The 16,641-nt window shown below is 44.2% G+C and overlaps 1 protein-coding gene across 1 annotated transcript in view; it reads right to left on the minus strand.

Annotated features, from left to right (window-relative positions):
* NOB1 (NIN1 (RPN12) binding protein 1 homolog) overlaps nucleotides 1–16,641 on the minus strand; it is a 49,638-nt gene that overhangs the window by 17,184 nt on the left and 15,813 nt on the right. The window contains exons 3-6 of the mRNA XM_069216850.1: nucleotides 15,593–15,726; nucleotides 15,370–15,441; nucleotides 13,968–14,099; nucleotides 12,394–12,648 (exon numbers count right to left, since the gene is read on the minus strand). Of these exons, the coding sequence (XP_069072951.1) occupies nucleotides 12,394–12,648; nucleotides 13,968–14,099; nucleotides 15,370–15,441; nucleotides 15,593–15,726 (593 nt within the window). The remainder of the gene's footprint in view (nucleotides 1–12,393; nucleotides 12,649–13,967; nucleotides 14,100–15,369; nucleotides 15,442–15,592; nucleotides 15,727–16,641) is intronic.

Genomic DNA, 16,641 nt, shown 5'->3' on the forward strand with positions numbered 1-16,641 from the left:
GACATGGTGAATTTGTTTACAGCAGTGGTGGACTGGCTGCTGGTACTTATTGCAGGCCAAGACAATAGATCTTGGAATGACCCAAAACTGACAAGTTACTCATCAAAATAAAGGTCATCTTCTCCACAGCCTACTTTTATCAAAACTTGTGACAATAACTTAAGAGACCATAAGCTTGTTGAATCCCTGTCACATTTTGACCCTTTTGCAAGGAAAAGAGGCCAGTGGCCTTATGACAATTATCAAGACGTTTAATAAGGAGGTTGTCTATAGAAGAAGAAATGTCATGTGTTTTTGATCATATACTTATGCCTCCATTGTGAATGTTGGGATAGATTATCCCCGGCATGCACCCAGGGGTGTACCACTGCCCCGAGTGCTTTACTGCAAATGAAACTAGTGTCCAATTTTTATTTTGGACCCGCAGGCATGCTAATCTAGCATGTGTAACTAAACCTAGGCCTTGCCTTACTAAAGTAAAGGTTCAGAACTTGTTCAGTGACATAGAACGCCATGACAAGCACATCCTCTGTAGCAACTTTTCATTTCTTGGACTGTGGTCATACAACTGTGGTAGCAGCATACTGAAGTTTGAGGATAAATAGTTCTGGGCCAGTTCACTAGTGTAATATTTAGCTTGCGTGACAACCTGACCCTTGCGCGGACATGTGTGTGTCAAGTCCACACATATATATAATGGATTCATGACACATAGCAAAACCTTGTTTCTAGTGTATGTTTGTTGTGACCAGTGGGATCCATTTTGGATGTACCCTGGCTTAACATGGCACAAGATGAAGGGTGTGTGCAGTTTCCAGAAGACAGTGCAAATGTGTTGCCTTCATTATTGTCACTGGAGGGTGGAGACTCAGACACTGAAGTAAGGAGAGATGGAGACAGAACTAACCTTAGAAATTCTATGAGGACAGTTTAGCAAGGGATTGATGATTAGATTTCCAGAGCACAGCCATTTGGAGGATAGTAGGGAAATGGGGATGAGGCAGCAGATTCTGTTAAAGACTATTACATTTCTTGACAAAACCTGCCATTTTGTCTGTCCCCGATTACCATTTCATGACAGCCAGGGGAAGAAATCTCAAGCTTTGTGCCCTTGTTTTAGATGCCTTTGCTTGGAGCCAGCATCATCACTATCTGTTGTGAGAGCCCTCACCTTGCACAGTGGTTCTGTCTTGAAGGCTGCCAGAAAATGATATTTGAAAGTGAACCACCACAAACCATTCCAAAGCCTTGGTGAGATCCCCTGCTTTGAGCCCTTGATCGAACCGTCATAAACTTGACCTTCGTGGCTTGACGTCTAACAAGCTAGATCAGATTTTAGCTGCTGATGGGGAGACGATATCCACACTGGAAATAAAAGTTGAATAGGTGGCCTTAGACCTTGGCCTTTTATGAGAAGACCAGCACAAACTCAAAGCTCAACAAAACTACGCTAGGGGATCTCTGTCATATTAGAGACATGGTGAAGCAGGTACAAAACCTAATAGTTTTGCCAAATGGGTGGCATGCTGTGTATTGCTTTTAAGAACAAAGAACCTAAAACCAGATATAAAAATCTCAAAAGGCTTAAATTTGACAGGAATCTCCAATAATAGTTATCTGAGGGGACTGACCTGGAAGCATTCCAAATGGTAAAATAAAACAAGAGTCCTATCAAAATGTGGGGAGTATGGTGTTTTTTTGTTTTGTTTTTTACTAAATACACCATCAAAGTAAGGAGAAAGAGTATGGTGAATCAGAACACCCAAACACCACAGGTAGGACTGAGCGCGATAGAGACAGAAAGTAGTGTCTGGAAGATGGGGCTCAAGCCTGCAATCGGGACTTAAACAGGAAAAAGAAGCAGTGGTCAGAAGACGGTTCAGCATACTGATGCAAACATGCATGTTGTTCAGGGCACAGCTGGTGAAAAGAGGACCAAAGAGAATAGACAAAGATGAGACGTATGAAATGAGGTGTATAAAACAGAATGGCACATGAAGGCCCATAGTAAAAAGAACTGACAAGCTAAATAAGGCAGTGCTAAAGCTTGAAGGTAGGATGATACAACAAGAAAAAGAAATAGAGTCAAACAAGAAGAAAACATTCAATTTTCAAGCCAGTTCGGAAAATGTGAAAAATCACAGACATGCGATTGAGAAACCAGATCAACACCTTAATACACTGGAAAATAATCTCGAGGTTATCAATGTGCCCTTCTTGGCCAAGCTGAATAAAGAAACTAGGGAAAACCTGGACGCTACAACACACAAGAAGCCCACAAATATATAAGAGGAAAGTAACTCCACACTACAAAAGAAATGTTTTTAAAGAGGTGAAACAAGGTTTCTTTGGAAGAAGAAATGAGCAGTTGAATATTATGGAAGAGCAGTATTTATAGGAGAGACTTGGATAAAGTGCAGAATCTGGGAGCCTCCTATAACTGCCTACAAGAGCAAGAGTAGTGGGGTACAGCACAAAGATAGAGGTGTTGCCCTTTAGGGTTCTGGTAGAAGAAAATGATCCCCATTCTTTGTGACGAAGAGGCCTTGCCACAAAACAACAAACAAGAAAAAACATTGGCCCCAATGCTGCCAAACCAGATTTTTCTGCTCAATCTGCACTCAGTAATGCTTCATAAAATGAAATGGGTGACACGCCGTTATTCCTCTCCTGCCACGTATTAACTTGTAATAATAGGTCATGGTGAAGCTGGGATGTTTTCCGAGCAGCATTCAGTGCTATTCCGGCTAAAAAACCTGTTTCAACAAAGAATAGAAAATCAGCTCTTACACAAATAACTTTTTAAGGGAAGCTTATATTTCCAATAATACTTATTTTGTTCAACAAAGCGTGCTCTTTTATCAAGAGTATATTTTTTGCGGCGTTATGGGGGATCATTCTACAGGGGAAAATGTATCCCAACAAATCTGTAAATGGAAAGTTTTTCATGATTCTGAGCAAAAGGTACAGCCAAAAGGTAATCATTTACCATACCGGTGCTTAATCTGGAGAGCACGCAAAAATCTTTGCAGACTTCAAAGAAAACAGCAATTGCCAAAATGGAGAAACCAGTTCACTTTCTTATCCAGTATTTTAATCCAAAGTATTATTTGTTAAGGATTTGTGGGTGTCAACGTAATGTAATCTCGCACCAATATTAATTTCAGAACCTTTGATGTAGCTTTGTCATCACATAAGGAAACATGGGAACAAGCGTTAAATCAACATACACAGAGAAAGGTTATAAGACTATCCAAAGAGTCTATAGAGGGGGAATTCACAAATCCATAAGAGGGTGTGCTGCTCCTTGTAGACTGGGCGCAACAGCCACCTACACTTAAAGAAAACATGCCAAATGTTCACATCGCTCAGCTCTACCAGATTCATAATTTCAACTTTCTGAAGCCAAAGAAGTGCATACTGCAAAGGTTTCCTGTTGAAATCAATCTCCACCTTGTAATGGAGGTTCTATGTGTTCACAGACTGGATATCGTGCCTGCGCATACTGGTGCTGCTATTACATGCAAGCAGCTGAAAATGCTGGTTTCATACTGCAATCAAGACTTTACCAAGCTTAACTTGGATTCAGCTGGAGGGGGCCAGGCGGATAAAGGAGACCGAGCAGGTGACTTTCTTGGTCCAGAGTTGAACCCGACAGCAATATCACAATCCGGTGACACAGGTGGCATGTCGGCACTATTTGGGGGTTCAGCGAAAGTTGTATGAAACTGGGGATAAGGCCGGCCGCCTCTTGACCCCACTGAGGAACAGAGAGGAGGCGGTGCTGAAGTGTGGCCTTTGCCTTGCCCGGACGGATACTGAATATGGCCCAGCCACTTGTGACGTATTATTGTACATTGTAGCACCCCACTCCCCACCTACCTGTCACAACCGCATTGACAACGATATTGAGGCCGTCCTGGGGGGGGGGGGGGGGAGAGAGATATCAGTTCCCGGTCCTGGATGCAGTCAGTCATAAGCAATACGAGGTGGATTTAACGGTGGACGAGGTGGGGCGGTGGCAATGTCACCCAGAAAGACACATGGGGCAAACTGGTTCCCAGCTCAGCTGTGTAAATGGCTATCCTACCTTTTTAACCCTCACCTCCACCATTTATTTGATGTGGCAGGAGATGATTGGAGCCTGCCTTCAGATCTTAACCATGTGATTATCGTGGTGATCGCTAAAGTGGGGAGACAGTCAAACCTCTATTCTTCCCAGAGAGCTATTTCTTTGCTGAAAGGGGAAAGCAAGATTCTGGCTAAGATCATAGCGACTCGGGTAAAAGGAGTGATATCTGGTTTAGTTGATCCACATCAGACAAGCTTCATGCCAGGACGGGCGACGCGGTTAACCATTTGGCACGTGCAGCTGTGGTTAGATAAGGTTAAGGGGACTGTGAACCCAGAGCGATGCCGTCAGTGGACGACGAGAACGCGTGAGATACCACTGATGGAGGTACTTGCCTTGATCACTGCAGCGGTGCGGTTTTGGGCCTCGGTTTTGTGGTTCGGTGGCCCTTCTGTGGCAGTGCCTGTGAATGGGATGAGTATTTCGCACTTAGATGCAGTGCGAGACAGGGACGTCTGTCTCACCTCTGTTGTTCTTGCTTTGCTGCAGTCAGATGCGGTCTGTCTATGGTGCGCAGCCCCCCCCCCCCCCCCCCCCCCCCCCCCCCGAGCAATGGCGATTCCACAGCAGCTTTTGCAGCAAATGTGGAGATGGGACTGTGGCCGGTAGTGGGGTAACGTGCCAGGGCTTGAGAAAGACATTGTCCTCGTCATCCATGCCAGATTAGACAAGCAATAATAATACGAACAGCTTAGTTTTCATACAATGCTGTTTATACTTCTGTAAAGTCAGGTGTTACTGTTACTCAATTTGACGGAATGCAATTTATTAACCTGAGAACAATGGATGGCAGATTCTTCCTTAGTGGGGCGCAAACTTGTGAGGTTCAACTCGCCAGGTTTTAGCAGCGAGTGTTAAACTAACGACCAATGCAGATACTGCAGTTCGATGTCACACCTGTAACACGCCCCACGTAAATCTGTCCCAGTGTCAGGATGTGACATTTAGGCATTGAATACCACTGGGAGGACAGCAGCAGACATGGCAGGTTGCCAGAGTACAGGATTAGTGCCCCCCTGCTGCACATCACATTATGCCCCCCCCCCACTCTAGCCTCTGACGCTCGCCCCCTTCTGTCCTGCACCATCACCCTGCATCCGATGGCCCCACAGCCAAGAGTACTCCAAGCAAGGCTGCATAATGCACATCTAGATCATACGGCCCAGAGGTACTGACAAGTCAGAACCACTGCAAGACATAGTTTCCATTCAGTATTATATTCCTGCTCCTGTTCCACACTCACTAGAAGACATGGAATAACAGCCAAGGTCTGTTACGCACCACCAACCACCGCAGGGCAAACATCCATGCATCTCTCAGCTATAGTTCTACTCGACGTCTAGGAACATGACATGAGGGTTGACTCTAAGCAATCCAACCTGACATATCTCAGATGCTACGCCCCAACCATTCCGGTCTAGGGTCATAAGAACTCGGAGTGAACAACATGACCAGCAAACCGCACTAACAATAAAAATACAATGAAATCAAAACATCGATACATGTAACTACAGAGTTGATCAAAGTTGCCAGTATACTGTAGGCGACAAAGCTGCCCCTCTCTCTCCAACACTCCTTCCTTCACACGTCGAATTGCTCATAACATGATAACTGCACTCAGTGGTTATAACATAGATCATGAAAACACTTCCTAGAAAGCACCATAAGAAAGACAACACCCTACAAACCACACACCATGCACAGTATAAAGTGCTAACCGAGGTGGCTCTAAAACGTAAGCATAATATTATAGAATAAAATGTCCTTGATGGATAATGAGATAATCAGATACTTTTTCACAATGAAGATTTCATTAAAAAAAAAAGCCCCACACTTAACCCATTCAAAGCTCCTCATCAAGTCCCTGTACTTCTTCCCAATGTGAAGTGTATCCTGAAATGTGCTGCGAAGGAAAATGTCACTTACCCAGTGTACATCTGTTCGTGGCATTAGTCGCTGCAGATTCACATGCTGTGCACAGTCCGCCGTCTGGTGTTGGGCTCGGAGTGTTACAAGTTGTTTTTCTTCGAAGAAGTCTTTTCGAGTCACAAGACCGAGGGACTCCTCCCACTTCGGTTCCATTGCGCATGGGCGTCGACTCCATCTTAGATTGTTTTCCCCGCAGAGGGTGAGGTAGGAGTTGTGTATGCTAGTAATAGTGCCCATGCGATGGTATGAATACGTATGTACAAAATGAAGGTTGAAGTAATATATTTACAAATGTACAAATGTTGAAGATCTACTTCCAAACGGCTACAGGCTCCCGGGGAGGCAGGTGGGCGCATGTGAATCTGCAGCGACTAATGCCACGAACAGATGTACACTGGGTAAGTGACATTTTCCGTTCGGTGGCATGTGTAGCTGCAGATACACATGCTGTGCATAGACTAGTAAGCAGTTATCTCCCCAAAAGCGGTGGTTCAGCCTGTAGGAGTGAAAGTAGTTTGAAATAAAGTTCTTAGTACGGCTTGCCCTACTGTGGCTTGTTGTGCAGATAACACATCTACACAGTAGTGTTTAGTAAATGTATGAGGCGTAGACCATGTTGCTGCCTTACATATTTCGTTCATTGGAATATTTCCTAGAAAGGCCATGGTAGCACCCTTCTTTCTGGTTGAGTGTGCCTTTGGTGTAATAGGCAGCTCTCTCTTTGCTTTAAGATAGCAGGTTTGGATGCACCTAACTATCCATCTGGCAATACCTTGTTTTGAAATTGGATTTCCTGTATGAGGTTTTTGAAAGGCAATAAATAGTTGTTTTGTCTTCCTAAATACTTTTGTTCTGTCAATGTAGTACATTAGTGCTCTTTTGATGTCTAATGTATTTGAATAAATGGTTCTTGTATGGTAAACGCCTGTATTTCACTTACTCTTCTTAGAGATGTGATGGCAATGAGAAATGCAACTTTCCACGTTAAGTATTGCATTTCACAAGAATGCATGGGTTCGAAAGGTGGACCCATGAGCCTTGTTAAGACAATGTTGAGGTTCCATGAAGGAACAGGTGGTGTCCTTGGTGGTATAATTCTCTTTAGGCCTTCCATAAACGCTTTAATGACAGGTATTCTAAACAGGGAAGTTGAATGAGTAATCTGCAGGTAAGCAGATATTGCGGCGAGATGTATCTTTATGGAAGAGAAAGCTAGATTGGATTTTTGCAAATGTAGTAAATATCCTACTACATCTTTTGGAGATGCATGCAATGGTTGAATTTGATTATTATGGCAGTAATAAACAAATCTTTTCCATTTACTTGCATAGCAGTCTAGTGGAAGGTTTTCTAGCTTGTTTTATGACCTCCATACATTCTTGTGTGAGGTCTAAGTGACCAAATTCTAGGATTTCAGGAGCCAAATTGCTAGATTTAGCGATGCTGGGTTTGGATGCCTGATCTGTTGTTTGTGTTGTGTTGTGTTGTGTTAACAGAACTGGTCTGTTGGGTAGTTTGACATGAGGTACTACTGACAGGTCTAGTAGTGTCGTATAGCAAGGTTGTCTTGCCCATGTTGGTGCTATTAGTATGAGTTTGAGTTTGTTTTGACTCAATCTGTTTACTAGATATGGAAGGAGAGGGAGAGGGGGAGGGGGAAAAGCATACGCAAATATCCCTGACCAATTCATCCATAGAGCATTGCCTTGGAAATGCCGGTGTGGGTACCTGGATGCGAAGTTTTGGCATTTTGTGTTTTCTTTTGTTGCAAATAGATCTATTTGAGGTGTTCCCCAAATTTGAAAGTAAGTGTTCAGTATTTGGGGGTGAATTTCCCATTCGTGGACTTGTTGGTGATTCCGAGAGAGATTGTCTGCTAGTTGGTTCTGGATCCCTGGAATAAATTGTGCTATTAGGCGAATATGGTTGTGAATTGCCCAATGCCATATTTTTTGTGTTAGGAGACACAACTGTGTCGAGTGTGTCCCCCCCTGTTTGTTTAAATAATACATTGTCGTCATGTTGTCTGTTTTGACAAGAATGTATTTGTGGGTTATCATGGGTTGGAATGCTTTCAACGCTAGAAATACTGCTAACAGTTCTAAGTGATTTATGTGAAACTTTCTTTGATGTATGTCCCATTGTCTTTGGATGCTGTGTTGATTGAGGTGTGCTCCCCACCCTGTCATGGAAGCATCCGTTGTTATAACGTATGTTGGCACCGGGTCTTAGAAAGGCCGCCCTTTGTTTAAATTTGTACTGTTCCACCATAGGAGCGAGATGTATGTTTGGCGGTCTATCAACACCAGATCTAGAAGTTGACCCTGTGCCTGTGACCATTGTGATGCTAGGCACTGTTGTAAGGGCCGCATGTGCAACCTTGCGTATGGGACAATGGCTATGCATGAAGACATCATGCCTAGGAGTTTTAATACTATTTTTGCTTGTATCTTTTGTGTTGGATACATGGCCTGTATTACCTTGTGAAATGTTTGAACCCTTTGTGGACTTGGAGTGGCTATCCCTTTTGTTGTGTTGATTGTCGCTCCTAAGTATTGCTGTGTTTGACACGGCAAAAGGTGTGACTTTGCATAGTTGATGGAGAAACCCAGCTTGTGAAGGGTTTGTATAACATAATTTGTGTGATGTGAACACTTTGTTAGCGTGTTGGTCTTGATTAACCAGTCGTCTAAGTAAGGGAACACGTGTATTTGCTGCCTTCTGATATGTGCAGCTACTACTGCTAGGCATTTTGTAAAGACTCTTGGCGCAGTTGTTATTCCGAATGGCAATACTTTGAATTGGTAATGTATTCCCTTGAATACGAACCTTAGGTATTTCCTGTGCGAAGGATGTATCGGTATATGGAAATACGCATCTTTTAGATCTAATGTTGTCATGTAGTCTTGCTGTTTGAGCAGTGGGATTACGTCTTGTAATGTGACCATGTGAAAGTGGTCTGATTTGATGTAGGTGTTTAGTGTTCTGAGATCTAGTATTGGTCTTAGAGTTTTGTCCTTTTTTGGTATTAGAAAGTACAGTGAGTAAACTCCTGTGTTCTTTTGTCGACTTGGTACTAATTCTATTGCGTCCTTTTGCAGTAATGCTTGAACTTCTAGTCCTAGAAGGTCTATATGCTGTTTTGACATATTGTGTGTTTTCGGTGGGACGTTTGGAGGGAGTTGGAGAAATTCTATGCAATAACCATGTTGGATAATTGCTAAGACCCAAGTGTCTGTTGTTATTTCCTCCCAAGATTTGTAGAACTGGCTTAGTCTTTCCCCCACTGGTGTTGTGTGAAGGGCTTGTGTGACTTGTGAGTCACTGTTTATTTTGAGGGGTTTTGGGACCTTGAAATTTTCCCCGGTTTCTTGGGAATTGGCCCCCCTCTGTATTGTCCCCGAAAACCTCCCCTTTGATATTGTCCCTGGTAGGTAGGTGGTCTTGTTTGTGAGGTGCTGGTTTCTGTGGGTTGACCTCGAAACCCTCCCCTAAAAGTTGTTTTACGAAATGTGCCAAATGTGCCTCTGCCCTGCGGGGAGTAGAGTGCGCCCATGGCTTTGGCTGTATCGGTGTCCTTTTTTAATTTTTGAATTGCAGTGTCCACCTCCGGCCCAAACAATTGCTGTTCATTAAACGGCATATTGAGCACAGCCTGTTGTATTTCAGGTTTGAACCCAGATGTGCGCAGCCATGCGTGCCTCCTTATCGTGACTACAGTATTTATTGTCCTTGCAGCTGTATCCGCTGCATCCATGGAAGACCGTATCTGATTGTTCGAGATACTTTGTCCCTCTTCCACCACCTGTTGCGCTCGTTTTTGGAACTCTTTGGGGAGGTGTTCGATGAAATGTTGCATCTCATCCGAATGAGCCCTGTCGTATCTCGCCAGGAGTGCTTGCGAGTTGGCGATGCGACACTGATTTGCCGCTTGTGCTGCAACCCTTTTTCCCGCTGCATCAAATTTGCGGCTCTCTTTGTCCGGAGGTGGTGCGTCGCCTGATGTATGCGAGTTGGCTCTCTTACGAGCTGCCCCCACAACTACTGAGTCTGGTGTCAGTTGTGATGTAATAAAAACTGAGTCTGTGGGCGGTGCCTTGTATTTTGGAGTTATGGCTCTGCTTTTAACTGGCTCCTGAAATATCTGTTTCGAGTGCCTTAGCATTCCTGGGAGCATGGGAAGGCTTTGATAATGGCTATGGGTGGAGGACAGGGTGTTAAAGAGGAAGTCATCCTCAATAGGCTCCGAATGTAGCGAGACATTATGGAATTCGGCTGCCCTAGCTACCACCTGTGCATATGATGTACTGTCCTCAGGTGGTGACGGTTTAGTTGGGTACGACTCCGGGCTATTGTCCGATACTGGAGCGTCGTAGAGGTCCCATGCATCCGGATCATCCTGGCTCATTGTGGTATGAGCTGGTGAGTGTGTTAATGGTGGAGTTTGTGCCGGTGATGCATGAGGTGATGGTGGTGGAGAGGGTGGTGGAGTTACCTTCTTTACCACCTTTGCTTGTGGTTGCTTGTCTCCTTGCTGGAAGTCAAGTTTCCTTTTCCTTTTGATTGGGGGAAGAGTGCTGATCTTCCCTGTATCCTTTTGAATAAAGATCCGCTTTTGCGTGTGATCTGGCTCTATTGTTTGTAATTCCTCCTCAAATCTGTGTTTTTTTTTAGTTGAGAGGACAGTCCTTGTTCCTCTGAGTAGGAACCAGTTTTCGGTTCGGTTGCCGGCTGTTTCGGCACCAAAACCGTGTCTTTGGATTTTTTCGTCTCCGACAAGATCTTTTTTCTTTTCGGCGTCGTGCCCTCTCGGTGCCGACCAACTTCGGTGCCGCTGTGTCGGTGCCGAATTTTTTCTGCGTCACTCTCGGTCCCGAGATTGCTGCGTGCCTGTATCTCGACCGGAGTCGGATGACTTTGACAGCAGCTCGCCCTTTTTCGGTGCCGATGGACGGTCACCTACTTTCCGGGTTAAGCCAAGGCCTGTTGGCGGTGGCGTCCCCTGGGCTTTGTCAGTCTTTTCGTGTGATTTTTGTTTCGACGTCTTACTCACGGTTGGTTGTTCTTCGATGTCGAATTCTTCGGAATCCGACTCGTGGATGGAGAAAGTTTCTTCTTCCTCCTCCTCGAACCGTTGTTGTCCTGTCGGTGTGGACGCCATCTGCAACCTCCTGGCTCTTCGGTCCCCGAGTGTTTTTCTCGACCGAAACGCGCGACAGGCTTCGCACGTATACTCCTTGTGCTCGGGGGACAGGCACAAGTTACAGACCAAATGTTGATCCGTATAAGGATATTTATTATGGCATTTAGGACAGAATCGGAACGGGGTCCGTTCCATCAGTCTCGATGTTGCACGCGGTCGGGCCGACCAGGCCCAGACGGATGATCGAAATTACCCCGAAGGGCTACCGGAGCTCTTCAAGATTCGGTGTCGATTTGTTCTAACTAACCCGATACCGAACGAAACAATACCGACGATTTTTTCCGAGATTCTGACTAACTTTCCGACCCGAAACACGGAGCGAAAAGGAACACGTCCGAACCCGATGGCGGAAAAAAAACAATCTAAGATGGAGTCGACGCCCATGCGCAATGGAACCGAAGTGGGAGGAGTCCCTCGGTCTCGTGACTCGAAAAGACTTCTTCGAAGAAAAACAACTTGTAACACTCCGAGCCCAACACCAGATGGCGGACTGTGCACAGCATGTGTATCTGCAGCTACACATGCCACCGAACATATATTTCTGGAAGCAAATATTAGTACCCAGAGTAAGTAACAGTTACTATAGCTTGCTAGCATTTGAGACTTTTCACTGCCCTTAAAACAAATGTTTGTCATAAAATGCCTGTGAATACAGAGAAACCATACGAATGGAAGGGTTACCCACATTATGACCAGTAATGACAAGGGCCACACAACATAATCCACAGTTATCAGGCCTAGAATTGTGATGTGACCTCATTTGGAGAGCTGAGCATGGATAAATCTTGAAAATGAGCAGACACGATTTTCTGAATGGATATTCTGCAATTTTGTAAACGGACTAGGCTTCTATTCGGCAAATTTCAACAAAGTTTGTATGGTGGTGAAATGTTTAGGTACTTTTCTGAACCTAAGCAGCATTTCTGTCTAGACCACAGGTAAAACTGGGGAGCAGCGAAATAGTGATTAATTTGAGCAAGTCTTCAAAAGACAGATGTGCACAGTTATCAAATGCAGCAAAAGATGGAAGAACTAAAATCACAACCATGCCCTCAAAAGGTTCTGCAACAAGAGTAAGACATTCAATAGTAACCTCCCTGGATGAAGTTCATAATCAAGACCCCTTTACCTGCATAGCAAAATCAGTGGTGAGGCAGGCGACCTTGACATTTATGGGTGGTTCTCCAGATCTCATATCTTGCTGGACCTGCTTAATGTTACTCGGCGTGATCCATCCTCCTCCTCCATCATCATCATCATCTTCCTCCTCATTGTCTTCATCCTCGCTGTCAGTGCCTGTTGTATCCAGCGCTCCGCCATGGTCATCGGTTGTTTCCTGTGGGTCCTTGCGGATCGCTACACTCACTGCTGCACTTGGAGAGCTCTGTTTATGGATGGAGAAGAGAGTAAATGCCAGAGGGACTCATGCCTAGAGAAGCATCGATCACATTTCCTCTCCAACTACCCCTTTCATCTGTTTTTACCTTTCATTATCATCTGAAATTGCCACGTTACAGGTCTTTGTGTTACCCTTGAGACTGATCGGGTTAGACCTTCTCACACTGGTTAAATGCATTCCATTGCAGAACAGAGTCTAGTGTTACCTCGGACCTGTCTTAAGTAGCTAGCAGTGCAAGGATATCTGATGACTTGTTGTTAAGAATTAGTTAGATTATATAATAATCAGGGACAGCAATAGGTCTCTCCAGGACGCTCACATCCTAGCTGGGAGTGTGCGACTTGCACACAGCCTGGCAGGTCTGGTTGTGTGTGAATGCAAGTACGGAGGTCTGGATATTCATCACCTGGCTTGTTTGGACTGTGCTAGGTGAATCATACAAGTTCTGTTTAGACTAATCTAGTGGTCTAATGGCTACTGATGAGGACATGGTTCATTAAGTGTCGTCACCGATGTGTGGAAATCTATTCTGATTAGTATGTTGTCTTGGGCGTTCATGTGCTTTATTTAGTGGGAAGTGCTATTGGAAGCGTGATGGCACCAGACTATATGTCACGGCTGCACTACACTGTTCACGTAAAATTCTGTTTAATGTGTTCTGTAGGAGTTTGCCCTGACAACCAACCATGCGGCATGCCTGCACTCGGTTGTGCAAACTAGAATACCTCAAAAGCCTGGTATGGGTTAGGAGTTTGCGGCCGCCACAAGTCACCCAACAGACTAAGGGTGTCTGGGTTCATTGCTAGATTTTCAGAACATCCATGTAAAATAAATTCACAAACAACCAAACTCGATCCAGCCCTCTTTTACCTTTGCTTTGCATGCCAGCTACAGATTACACCATGTGCTGCATTTCAAACCTGTCTGGTAGTATTCACACTGACTTCACTGGTGCAAAGCAAGAAGTCTGGAGGAGAGGCTAATCTGCACAGATGTCTAGAGGGGGTGTGGAGCCGCAGACATTCTAAAGTACTTGAAGGTGAAGTCACTAGAGATTGGATCCAGGCAGGATACATAAAATCAACGAAATGTTTTGACTGACATGAACAAAAAATCAACGGTGTTGAATTAAATGCCTTCAGAAGTCTTTTTTTCGATGTTCAGCTACCACTACTCCCAATGCTTCAGTTACAGCAATGCATCATGCTGGAGTACACATCTAGTGAATGGAAACCAAGCAGCAAAAGAAGTGGAGGACCTGGAATAAGGACAAAACAAGAACAGCCTTTATTTCCAACTCATACCAGCAACTCCTGGAGATCCTCTTCGATGTTGGGGAGAGGGTCTCTCCAGAATATGAAAGATCCAAATTCAAGAGTTTCTGCTCCAGCAAACCTCTGGTCCTTTCCCAACAACGAGGGAGATTCTGTTTTTGGCTAGGAAATGAAAGGAGCATTTAAGTTTTTGTTTTTTTTGGCTCAAACACAACTTAGGAAAACACAAAAGGCTCAATCACATCTTAGGAACAACACAACAGAGGACTTCTGAGGGATGAAGAGTACATCCGAGCAGGGTACACTAACAAAATGATTGAGTCTCACAGAGCCTCCAACCAATGAGTCTCCGGGTTGTGGGATGGCATATTACTTCCACCCAGGTATTACATTCTTCTGGTGCAGTGTTTCCCAAACTGTGGACCACAATCCGATTTTTGGTGGGTTGTGAAAGTCCAAATAGTAAATAAAGATGCCTTACGATTCTGTATTTGCTGAGTTATAAAGGCAGATCAAATTTCAAGCTTTGTCTTGACAAATTGCTTCTTATGTTTTTTTACATTGACACTAGTGTTTACCAACTCCTTTCACTATGCAGTCAGAAAAAGAGAAGTGGTCAATTATGTGAGGATACTGCTGGCATAGAGGGAGTGTAAAAGGAGACATGTGGGATGTAATTTATTTTTTTAACAGCAAAACGTAAATACCTGTAAATGAACTTAACACATTCAGCAGTTAAGAATCACAAAAATTGTGCTTCATTTTTGCTTTCCTATGTGTGATGGAAACAAATATTTTAATAGGATCAAAACAAATCACGACACTTGTGATGCACAAATTATGAACTTTCACCAAAACCTGGTTTCCACAAATTATTTGTGTGCAATATAGTTTTAGCAGTGAAACTAGGTCTGTGAAAATTCAGAAGGCATTTCAATGGAAGATGTCTGTGAAAGAGACCGCTTAAAAAAAAAATATATATATATACACACATATATATACATACACACACACATACACACATATATATATATACACACACATATATTACATACACACACATATGCATATACAAGCACATTTTTTAAGTCAAATCGTCAGCCTCGTCCATTAAGGCTAGGTGGGTCGTGAAAGTTTCGTGCTAAAATTTCGGTCTTGGTTCTAAAAGTTTGGAAAGCATTGCACTTTTGGGTATTTCGAGGCCTTCACTGTGAAAGCAATTACACTTTAGTTTTAAGGACAAACTCAAAATACAGAGCTTGAAAATGACAGGTATTTTGAACCAATAATAAGGTCCTGTTCTCAAGATAAGGTCACAGGCACATAACTGCAAGATAGGGGGCAATCCAGCACAAGACTAAACGTAACGAAAAGAACGAGTATGCACACAAAGCAAAAAATTTGCATTTTGTAGCGCTCTAAATGTTGCTACCTTCGAAGGGAGATGAAAGCCGGCCAAGTTCACAGGGGCCTCTGGATGTTGTGCTGTTGAAGTCACTGCAATCTGCAAACAAAAATGAGGGTGTTACAAGGCAAATGAATATGCGGATGATGGAACCTGCAATAGCGTAAAGATATAATTCCAAGTACATAATGCAGTGAACAGTGTCACAGTTCTGCTGAGACGCTGCCCACTCCACTGGCCGGTGCCCCACCTTCTGTTCTGGTTCTTGTCTCAAATGATCCACCCCAACGTGTTCAGCCACCAGTTGGTAGGCCAAGGCCAACACCTTCAGATCAGTGGCTGAAAGGCTAGGATAGTCACCTGTCTTCTTTGCAAACTCTGTCACTGTGGGGAAACAAGGAAATTCGTTTGATATCAAAAAAACGTATACAACCGAAAGTCTACTACAACTCTGTAATTTCTCTACATTGCTGCACACAAAGAAATTTATGATTGCTAAAGTTAAATCCTAAAGACATGCATCCAAAAAATAAAACAATTTCTTTTAATGTCACTGCTAAGAGAAATGAAACAACAAGATTTGCAACTAATTTCATACTCCGACTGGGCAGTTCTTTTTCCCATGGTGCTGTCTGCCGCACGCGGACATCAACCTGGGGGCAGGATCAACCAGGGCCTGCCACTTCTCTCCCTTCTCCATACGATGCTGGCGTATGGGGACACTTGTAGAAATGTTACAGCCTTCCACACAGGCTTTTTTTGGACAGTGGCAGAGGCCATTCACCAAGTCTAGAGACCTCTGGTTGGCAGATCTCCACCAGTACCTGACCGACAAACAATGGACTTAGGCCTTGAGACAGAATAAGGTCTCACAGAACTCCCGTTTTCGCTTCATCGAATGTAATTTCTTACATCAGACGTATCTTACACACCACTGCTTACCACGCATGTTCACTACATTGAACGCAAGTTACCTGCGCTGTGGGGTTATAGATGCAGGAGTTTTTTGTTTTTTTTTCACATGGTGTGGGGTTGCCCTGGGGTACATCGTGTTGTTTGGGAGGAAGTGACAGGGAGCACCTCTGCTCTGGTCGATACTGAGCTCCCGCCTTCCCCTGAGTCCTGACTTTTGGTTATATGCCCTAGAGCAAAAGAGAACAATTACCTCCAAGGAATTTTCGACCTGGCGTTTCAGCTATGCAATCGTCAGCTAGCAGTGGCTTGGAAAGCACCGGCTACATCCAGTTGGCTCCATACTCTTCTGCGCTGGGTGAAGGCCGAGGCGGAGGCACTCTAAGA

The sequence above is a fragment of the Pleurodeles waltl genome, chromosome 12 (assembly GCF_031143425.1).
Source record: "Pleurodeles waltl isolate 20211129_DDA chromosome 12, aPleWal1.hap1.20221129, whole genome shotgun sequence".
NCBI classification, from domain to species: Eukaryota; Metazoa; Chordata; class Amphibia; order Caudata; family Salamandridae; genus Pleurodeles; species Pleurodeles waltl.